Source organism: Mandrillus leucophaeus, unplaced genomic scaffold (genome assembly GCF_000951045.1).
Source record: "Mandrillus leucophaeus isolate KB7577 unplaced genomic scaffold, Mleu.le_1.0 Scaffold71, whole genome shotgun sequence".
Classification (NCBI taxonomy): Eukaryota; Metazoa; Chordata; class Mammalia; order Primates; family Cercopithecidae; genus Mandrillus; species Mandrillus leucophaeus.
In genome coordinates this window covers 6,248,103-6,258,710 of record NW_012107697.1, presented here as the reverse complement: position 1 = coordinate 6,258,710, position 10,608 = coordinate 6,248,103, and the positions used below count along the sequence as shown (strand labels likewise).

Sequence of the window (10,608 nt, the reverse complement as noted above, 5' to 3'; positions counted from 1 at the left end):
AGGGAGGAGGGAAGATGTAAATACCTTTTAGAGGATAAAACTTTAGTCTTAACTGACTGTAGGCAACAGTCATCTGAGAAAAAGTCCCTTCTAGCAGAGATGAGCAGGGGAAGAGAACTAACATTTTAGTGGGAGACTCCTATGTGCTTTCACGGTGCTAGCTGCTTTCCTCAGTGTCTTCTTTAATTCCCATTTTGCAGATGGAAACACTAAGGCCCAGAAAGTAATTCTCTCAAGCTCCCAGAGGTCCTTTGATAAGTGCCTGAGGTGCATGCAAAAGCTCCCACTTAAGGAGCTGAGGCGGGCTGATCACCTGAGGTCAGGAGTTTGAAACCAGCCTGGTCAACACGGTGAAACCCTGTCTCTACTAAAAATACAAAAATTAGCCAGGCATGGTGGCGCACGCCTATAATCCCCGCTACTCAGGAGGCTGAGGCACAAGAATCAGTTGAACCTGGGAGGCAGAGATTGCAGTGAGCCGAGATTGCGCGACTGCACTCTAGCCTGGGCAACAGGGTGAGACTCTGTCTTAAAAAAAAAAAAAAAGAGAGAACCCAGGCCCCTCTCTGCTTAGGTGGGTTAAAAAAAGAAAAGAAAAAAAAAAGTACAGAAGATCCTTTGAGCAATGTAAAAAAATGTAAAAGAGTTAATGTGAAGAAAAAAGAAAGAAAGAAAGAAAAGGACAGAAGGAGAAGGACCTTAGAAATCTGTAGAAATCGCAGTGGCCTCCTGGAGTCTAACCAACTGAAGTTCAAGGAAGACTAGAAGTGTATGCGCCCCGATCTCGTGGCTCCCTGCCTTGATAAAGCCATTTGTATTCACCGAGGGGCTCCTCCCTGCACTGCTGTATTTAATTCTGGATATGGTATAAATAGGACTTGGCTGACTGTCAAAGCACACCCACCACAATGTTCCGGTCTTTTTGGGACATCAACCGAATCTGAGCCTTTGATTCCCTCTAGTGGCTTAAATTGGCAACTTTTGTAGCTGGCTTTTGGCATTTGTTATTGAATGTTTAAGTATCTATTGTATGCACTAAATTGGTGCTGGGTTCTCTAGCTCTGCCTGGAGTGTAGGGCACTGGTTTCATTTGAGCATTTTTGTGTCCAGTGGAAAGTGATCAGGGTTAAGCCAGAGCTCGCTCTTACAAAGCTCCTTCTTACAAAGCTTAGCTTAGTATAGTGCAAACCAGTGAATTTCCCAGCTGTTCTAAAGCTGCTTTATTGTAATTCTGGGAGGATGGGTTATTATATGGATTTTTTTCTGCCACTAAACGAGTTGTAGGACGTTGCGCTGTCTCTTTTACCCCTGGGTCTTAGTTTGTTCATTGGTAAAAATCAGCATGTGGGTTACACTCAAATAAATTAAACAAATATTAATTGAACACTTGCAGTGTGAGACCCTGGGCTGAGTACTATGGGAAGGCAGTAATGAATGGTACTTGATCTCAAGGAGCTTACAGGATAATGGGAGAACCAGACATCCTGGAAGCCACATAAAATTGGGCAGGAGGAGGCTGGGCATGGTAGCTCACACCTGTAATTCCAGCACTTTGAGAGGCTGAGGCAGTTGGATCACTTGAGGCCAAGAGTTCGAGACCAGCCTGACCAACATGGTGAAATCCTGTCTCTATTAAAAATACAAAAAAAAAAAAAAAAAAAAAGGCGTGTTGGCACATGCCAGTAATCCTAGCTACTTGGGAGGCTAAGGCAGGAGAATCACTGGAACCTGGGAGGCAGAGGCTGCAGTGAGAGGAGATTGCGCCACTGCGCTCCAGCCTGGCTGACAGAGCAAGACTGTCTCAAAAAAACAAAAACAAAACCAAAAACAAAACCTGGCTGGGCACGGTGGCCCTCGCCTGTAATCCCATCACTTTGGGAGGCTGAGGTGGGCAGATATCACAAGGTCAAGAGATTGAGACCATCTTGTCCAACATGGTAAAACCCTGTTTCTACTAAAAATACAAAAATTAGCCGCGTGTGATGGCTTGTGCCTGTAGTCCTAGTTACTTGGGAGGCTGAGGCAGGAGAATCGCTTGAACCAGGGAATCGGAGGCTGCACTGAGCCAAAATCGTGCCACTGCACTCCAGCCTGGTGACAGAGAGACACTCTGTCAAAAGAAAAGAAAAGAAAAGAAAAAAAAACCTGGAAAGATAGCTCAAAGGGCCAATCTTAGGTTCCACAATAGTGGTGTTATTTGCAGGAATAACTAGGGAAGTTACATACATACCTTTTTTTTTTTTTTTAGAGACAGAGTCTTACTCTGTCACCCATGCTGGAGTGCAGCGGTGCAATCATGGCTCACTACAGCCTCGACTTCCCAAGCTCAGGTGATCCTCCCACCTCAGCCTTGCATATCTTATCACCTCTGGCGTAATGGCTGACAATGGCTTATGTCTGCGCCTAACCAGGATTTAGGCTCCTCTCCTTCCCAGCCTGATGGCCCTCCCATTAGCTTTGCAAAAGCGGTTGAGTTTTGGGCAAGGCCTATTATCATTTGAACTATAACCTAAATGTCTTCCAAAGTTATCTTGACCCAGTAGCCCGGGAATAATTAAGGGAAAGGGAAGATCCAGGGTGGGTTAGTTTAGCTTACTGTTATAATTTTCCCACTGATATAACACTTGCAAAGGCCATTTCAGATGCCTCTGAGGGCTCCTCCCCTGCAGGCTCAGCCCAAGCAGCCTTGCTGTAGAATGAAGCACAATTGCCCCTGCTCCATTCTTCCTCATCTCATTTCCCTGAAAGCAAGAATACCAGAAGCCCTTTTCCTTCCCACAAATTGGCTGCTGATCAATTTTGGTAAATAAACAGGGAATTAGAGAATTAGAAAATAAACAGAAAGGCCGATTTGTGGCTCACGCCTGTAATCCCAGCACTTTGGGAGGCCGAGGCGGGTGGATCACCTGAGGTCAGAAGTTCGAGACCAGCCTGGCTAACATGGTGAAGCTCCGTCTCTACTAAAAATACAAAAAAAAATCAGCTGGTGTGGCACACGTCTATAATCCCAGCTACTCCAGAGACTGAGACAGGAGAATCCCTTGAACCCGGGAGGCAGAGGTTGCAGTGAGCTGAGATCATGCCACTGAACTCCAGCCTGGGTGACAGAGCGAGACTCCATATCAAAAGAAAAGAAAAAGGCTATTTCATATTTTGAAACCATCTGACAGAAAGCTACAGAGAATGGAAGATAGAACTTGGGGTGATACAAGAATGTGTGTTTCTAAGGGAGGCAAGAACTCCTTGTAACAGCCCACTTGTTCTCCAAGGTATTTCTGCACTTACAGAGAGGTCGGAGGTCGGGGGCCGGGAGCGGGCAGTGGGGGAGGAGGGTAGTAACCTGTCTCTACGAAGGCTCTAAGGAGCAACCTGGAACCCAGCCCGTGACCTGGTATTGAAGCCTGTTTTGGGGAGGATGCCAACCCCTGACTTCCAGTCTCAGTAGAAGGAAAAAAAGTGTTTTTGTGGAATAAGCAGAGAAATTAAGGGACCTGAGACAGTTTAGCCCAGGCATAATGGATGGAACAGAAGTATTTCCAAGAGCTTCATTTAGAGGCACAAGAGAAATGAAAAATGAAGAAATAAAGCAAAGCAGGGCTGTGACTTCCTCTAACACAACAACTGAGGGTGGACACTATTTGGGAAGCTGTGTGAGCATCAGCAGTGGAAAGGGAGGTGCTGTGGTTGGGGAAAGAACACAGGGATGCCTGTTGGACAGATGCCTGCATCACAATGGACTTGAATCTAAACTCAGTGCCTACCCTCCCCAGCTCACCCCCAAATAAAACACATCGTACTACTGGCTTCCCCATCACTGCTACTGTGATCACCATCCTACCAGTCATGCAAGCTTAAAAACAATCTTTGCTTTTTTTTTTTTTTTTTTTTTTTCTGAGAGTCTCTCTCTGTCACCCAGGCTGGAATGCAATGGTGTGATCTCGGCTCACTGCAACCTCTGCCTCCCAGGTTCAAGTGATTCTCCAGCCTCAGCCTCCTGAGTAGCTGGGATTACAGGCACCTACACACATGCCGGGCTAAGTTTTGTAGTTTTAGTAGAGATGGGGTTTCATCATGTTGGCCATGGTTGGCCAGGCTGGTCTCAAACTCCTGACCTCAGGTGATCTGCCCTCCTCAGCCTCCCAAAGTGCTGAGATTACAGGCATAAGCCACCGTGCCTGGCCCAGTCTTTGCTTTTGAATCCATTTTCTTTCTCCTCTCAGATCCAGTCAGTTGCTGTATTCCGTAGTTTTGACTATCACATTACCTCGCAAATCCATAATTTGTTTTTTACTACCTTCACCACTATCCTAGCGCAGTATCTCTTACTTGGAAAAATTTAATAGCATTTTCACAAATGTATGTCTCAATATTTCCCTTTTCCTGTGCATTCAACACACAGCTCCTAAATTATCTCTTCCTTAAGCAAGAGATCATGTCACTGTGCTCACTGCGGCAGGAAAGGGCTTTTATCCCATCAACTGCTTCACTTTTCCAGCATAATTTGTTTTATTTTTACGCACTTCTTCACACCAGCCAAGCTGAACTATTACCATTTACTGAATATCCGCCCCTGCCGCCTCTCCCATCCTGTGCCTTTGATCCTGTCATCTCCAACATCTTAACACCTTTCCTCCTCTATTCTATCCACATGAATTCCATTTTCCAAGCTCCATATCAAATGCCACCTTCTCCACAGTAAAATAAATTGCCTTGTATTCAGAGCCACTCGGTGCTAAACACTATACTAGATGATTTACATACTCTGTTTCTAATATTTACAAAACCTTGGAAGGATTTAAGCTTTTCCTGAACCCTATAATTAATTGCCTATAATTTCTCTCCTCTAAATTTGCATAGCCCTTTCATCATGAATAATTTCCCTTTATACTACAGTATTTGTGTAATTGTCTTTTCATCCTTCTAAATACATGCTACTGGTCAGCAACAACTGTTACTAGATTTAAAGAAAATAAGAAGGTTCATCTCTAAGGTTTTCTCCAGCTTCAAATGGCTGTGACTCTATAACTTAAGAACATGAGTTTTTGGGCAACTTAGTGCAGTTTCCATGAGTATCATCTTCTTGGAAGCCTCTGCTAATAGAAGACAGAAAGATCAAAAAACACAGTTGTTTCCAGGCACAGTGGCTCATGCCTGCAATTCTAGCACTTTGTGAGGCCAAGGTTGGAAAATCGCTTGAGCCCAGAAGTAACCTGGGACCTGACACAATAACAGAGGAAGACCCTGTCTCTACAAAAAATTAGCCAGCATGGTGGCATGTGCCTATAGTCTTAGCTTCTCTGGAGGCTGAGGTGGGAGGATTGCTTGAATCGGTGAGGTCAAGGGTGCAATGAGCCATGATTGCACCACTGCATTCCAGCCTGGGCAACAGAGAGACACCCAATCTCTCTAAAAACAAGCAAACAACCAAGCAAGCAACAAAACAAACAAACAGGCTGGGCACAGTGGCTCATGCTTATAATCCCAGCACTTTGGGAGGCCAACGCGGGTGGATCACCTGAGGTCAGGAGTTCGAGACCAGCCTGGCCAACATGGTGAAACCCTGTCTCTACTAAAAATACAAAATTAGCCAGTCGTGGTGGTGCATGCCTGTAATCCCAGCACTTTGGGAGGCTGACGGGTGGATCACCTGAGGTCAGGAGTTCGAGACCAGCCTGGCCAACATGGTGAAACCCTGTCTCTACTAAAAATACAAAAATTAGCTGGGTGTGGTGGCAAGCACCTATAATTCCAGCTACTTAGGAGGCTAAGGCAGGATAATAACTTGAACTCAGGAGGTAGAGGTTGCAGTGAGCCGAGATCCTGCCACTGCACTCCAGCCTGGGTGACAAGAGCGAAACTCCATCCCCAAAAAAAAACAAAACCAAGCTGACATGAGCAATTTCATTGTTCATAAAGACCAAGTAAGGTAAGAAAGACAGGCACTAGTAGGATGTAATTTGGGGTGGTTAAAGAAGATGTGATGAATTCAGTTAACAGAGGAGCCAGTGTGAGACCAGGACTTCCAGTACTCCTAGTCTAGGACTCTTGCAACCTCTTGACACGCCCTTGCCCACAGGAACATCCCATAATTTTTTGTTGTCATATCTGTTCCCCATACATTGCCATCCAGTCTCTGCATTACTCATTAAAGATTTTCTTCTTCCAGTTTCCTACTATGTTGGAACCTTGGGGACTCACACTGAGATCAAGAGAGTGGCAGAGGAAAAGGTCACTTTGCCCTGCCACCATCAACTGGGGCTTCCAGAAAAAGACACTCTGGATATTGAATGGCTGCTCACCGATAATGAAGGCAACCAAAAAGTGGTAAGTAGACACCTGGCTGGAGTCCTTCCTCCTTCTTCTCCTTCTGCATTTGCCTTTCTGCAGTCTTCCAGTCTTTCTTGTTGGCTCTGAAACAGTTAGAATTCCTTTTTCATCTGGCTTCTACTTAAAAGACTTTAGACACAAAACTATAGAGACGAAAGAGTATTGCTGGGCATGATGGCTAACGCCTGTAATCTCAACATTTTGGGAGGCCAAAGCAGGTGGATCACCTGAGGTCAGGAGTTCGAGACCAACCTGGCCAACATGGTGAAACCCTGTCTCTACTAAAAATAGCCAGGTGTGGTGGCCCATGCCTGTAATCCCAGCTACTTGGGAGGCTGAGGCAGAAGAATCACTTAAACCCAGGAGGCAGAGGTTGCAGTGAGCTGAGATCATGCCACTGCACTCCAGCCTGGGTGACACAGCAAGACTCCATCTCAAAAAAAAAAAAAAAGAAAGAAAGAAATAATAATTAGCCAGATGTGGTGGCACAAACCTGTAGTCTCAGCCACTCGGGAGGCTGAGGTGGGAGGATCACTTGAGCCCAGAAGTGCAAGGCTGCAGTGAGCTATGATCACACCTGTGAATAGCCACTGCACGTGAGCCTGGGCAACATAGCAAGACCCTGTCTCTAAATAAATAAATAAGAAGTTGTCTGGCCGGGTGCAGTGACTCACACCTGTAATCCCAACACTTTGGGAACCTGAGAGGGGTGAACTGCTTGAGTCCAGGAGTTCAAGACCAGACTGGGCAACAAAGTGAGACTCCCTCTGTACAAAAAAAATTTTTTTAATTAGCCAGATATGATGACACATGCCCATAGTACCAGCTTCTCAGGAGGCTGAAGTAGGAGGATTGCTTGAGTGCAGAAGGATCACTTGAGCCCAGGAGGTCAAGGCTGCAGTGAGCTGAGATCACACCACTGTACTCCAGCCTAGGCAACAGAGCCAGACACTGTCTCTTAAAAAACAAAAACAAAACAGAAGCAAAAGAAAGAAAAAAGTTGTCCTTTCCTCTTCTCTGTCTATACCACTAATTTTATAACATGGTTTATGTTGGGAGGAGCTAAGGTCTTCACTGAAAACAGATTTCAGGATCACTGTTGTAGTTTAACTTGCTTAAATAGCTATCTACATCACTTCATAATATTGATATTGCTTGTCATTTTGTTCTCATACAGTAACATTCTAAGATACTATCTGTTCTCTGTAGAGCGAGGTCACCTTAACCTGAGTAGGTTTATTGATTTATTTTTTTACTTTGAGATAGAGTCTCACTCTGTTGTCCAGGCTGGAGTGCAATGGCTCGATCTTAGCTCACTGCAACCTCCACTCACAGGGTTCAAGCGATTCTCCCGCCTCAGCCTCCTGAGTAGCTGGGATTACAGACGTGCACCACCATGCCTGGCTAATTTTTGTTGTTTTTAGAGATGAAGTCTCACTCTGTCGCCTAGGCTGGAGTGTTGTGGCGCCATCTCGGCTTACTGCCACCTCCGCCTCCTGGGTTCAAGCGATTTTCGTGCCTCAACCTCCCAGGTAGCTGGAATTACAGGCGTCCACCACCACACCCAGCTAATTTTTGGTTTTTTAGTAGAGATAGAGTGTCACCATGCTGGTCTGGAACTCCTGACCTGAGGTGATCCGCCTGCCTCGGCCTCCCAAAGTGCTGGAATTACAGGCGTGAGCCACTGTGCCCGACCTGAGTATGTTTATTTTAACAGCTTCTTGGTCAGCCTAGATTTGATACTCTCAGTTCTGAATGAAATGATGTTCATGTTTATTACAGCCCATGTTCCTGTAATAAAAATCCAAGAATGACTCTGATAGATTCTCTTCTTTGATCACACTTGAGGCAGGTTCCTAAGGTCTTTCTGACTAGAGCTAATCTTGGGCTTCCCTTTCCGCCCTCGTAGAATACCTTTTGAGCAAGAATGCTGCTAAGTCAGGTTAGTGAAAATGCTCCACTCTTGGTATCTTATCACTCTGTCCTGCCTACAATAATAATCCTATCAAGCAGGTTCAGCCAGAAACCCCATCACCCCGATGTTTCCTCTCAGTAATTTCATGACCCCCATCCTGCTCCTTGGTTGTAAACTCCTCTTGTTCTTGCTGGAATCAGAGTCAAGCCCAATCTCTGACTCACAGTGGTCTTCATACCTATTACCGTGGCCCCTCTGGAATACAGTCTGTCTTACTATCTTTAACAAGTTTCGGCCGGGTGCGGTGGCTCACACCTGTAATCCCAGCACTTTGGGAGGCCGAGATGAGTGGATAACCTGAGGTTAGGAGTTCAAGACCAGGCTGGATAACATGGTGAAACTCTGTCTACTAAAAATACAAAAAGATGAGCCAAGCATGGTGGCATCTGCCCATAATCCCAGCTACTTGGGAGACCGAGACAGGAGAATAGCTTGGAGCCAAGATCGAGCCACTGCACTCCAGCCTGGGCAATAAAGCAAGACTGTCTCAAAAAAAAAAAAAAAAGTTTCACTGGATAATTTTCTCATTAACAATTTCACACATCTAACTTTCACCCAAGTATTTTCATTTGATTTAAAGAAAAAAGGACTTGCTTTGTTATATAACCAAGTGAATATAAGGATTAGGATGTTAACTATTGATTTCAAAAAGCCCCTGATATGGCTTTAAGCAGTCACAATTCCCTACTTGTCTTCAGTTGATACTGTGAAGCAAGGATGTCCATTTATTCAATCATTCAGATTACACAAATTTATTTAGCACTTACTGTATGCCATGCTAGGTACCAGGATACAATACTGAAGAAGACATCATAGTCCTTGCCTTCTTAGAGGTTATAGTGAAAAGACATTCAATAACTTTACAAAGAGCCTGGCACAGTGGCTAGTGTCTGTAATCTCAGCTACTCAGGAGGCTGAGGTGGGTGGACTGCTTGAACCCAGAAGTTTGAGACCAGCCTGGGTGAGACAGTGAGACTCTATCTCTTAAATAATTTTTTTTTTTTTTAAGAAAGGAGGGGAGAGGTAGGTAGAAAGACAGGAACAAAGGAACCAATAAAAATTAGCAATATGCCAGGTACAAATCTGTTTAGCACATATTATCTCATTTAATTTAATATGTGCCAGTTGCAGTAGCTTGTGCCTGTAGTCCCAGCTACTTGGGAGGCTCAGGTGGGAGGACTACTTGAGGCCAGGAGTTCCAGATGGCCTGAGCAACAGAATGAGAACTCCCATTTCTAACACAATTTTTAAAATTTGTTAATGTAATACTCATAACTAGAATTAATGGGCTCATTTTACAAATAAGGAGCTGAGGTATACCCACATGTTCGTAAACACACAAACATAGTGAACAAATTGCATAAAGTCACCTAATTTGCATTTTCAAATTAGGCACCCTGGGCTGGGCTGGGCGGGCACAGTGGCTCATGCCTGTAATCCCAGCACTTTGGGAGGCCCAGGCGGGAGGTCCACTTGAGCTCAGGAGTTCAAGACCAGCCTGGGCAACATGGTGAAACCCCACCTCTACTAAAATTACAAAAATTAGCAGGGCATGGTGGCACGGGCCTATAATCTTAGCCACTTGTGAGACTAAGGTGTGAGAATGGCTGGAGCATGGGAAGTCGAGGCTGCAGTGGGCAGAGATGGTGCCACTGCACTCCAGCCTGGGTGACAGAAGGAAACCATCTCAAAACAAAACAAATGAACAAAAAACAAATTAGGCAGCCTGACCTCAGTGCCTGCTCTGCGAACCACTAGCTGTATTACCTTCATAAATAATTTGAAAGTGTAATATGTGCTATGTAGGCTTCTTCTCCAAGAAAACACCAAGTGGCGGAAAAATCCTGATCTAAAACATCAAGAGAGATCTGCATCCATCTCCATTCAGAGTTTTACAGTTGCTCTGCAGGCGATGGCACAGAATGACTGCCAGAAAGTTGAGCTGCTCCATCTGTTCTATATAAGTCCTAACAAATTGTTCCAGGTCCACCAGGAATGACATAATACAAACAGCCCCAAACCACTAAAATTAGTATTTTTAATTTTTTTCTTTGTTTGCAAAAGGACTAAACTGATGTTCATTTTTCTCCCATCAACACCCTGATGAACTGCTTAGTCTCAGCACCATATTTCTGAGAATTAAAAACAAAATAGGCCAGGCACAGTGGCTCGCACCTGTAATCCTAGTACTTTGGGAGGCTGAGGTGGGCAGATCATTTGAGGTCAAGAGTTTGAAACCAGCCTGGCCAACATGGTGAAACCCTGTCTCTACTAAAAACACAAAAAAATCAGCCAGGCGTGGTGGC

General features: G+C 44.9%; 1 protein-coding gene across 1 annotated transcript in view; it reads left to right on the top strand.

Annotated features, from left to right (window-relative positions):
• CLMP (CXADR-like membrane protein) overlaps nt 1-10,608 on the top strand; it is a 131,916-nt gene that overhangs the window by 96,388 nt on the left and 24,920 nt on the right. The window contains exon 2 of the mRNA XM_011964999.1: nt 6,167-6,324. Coding sequence (XP_011820389.1) covers nt 6,167-6,324 — 158 coding nt within the window. The remainder of the gene's footprint in view (nt 1-6,166; nt 6,325-10,608) is intronic.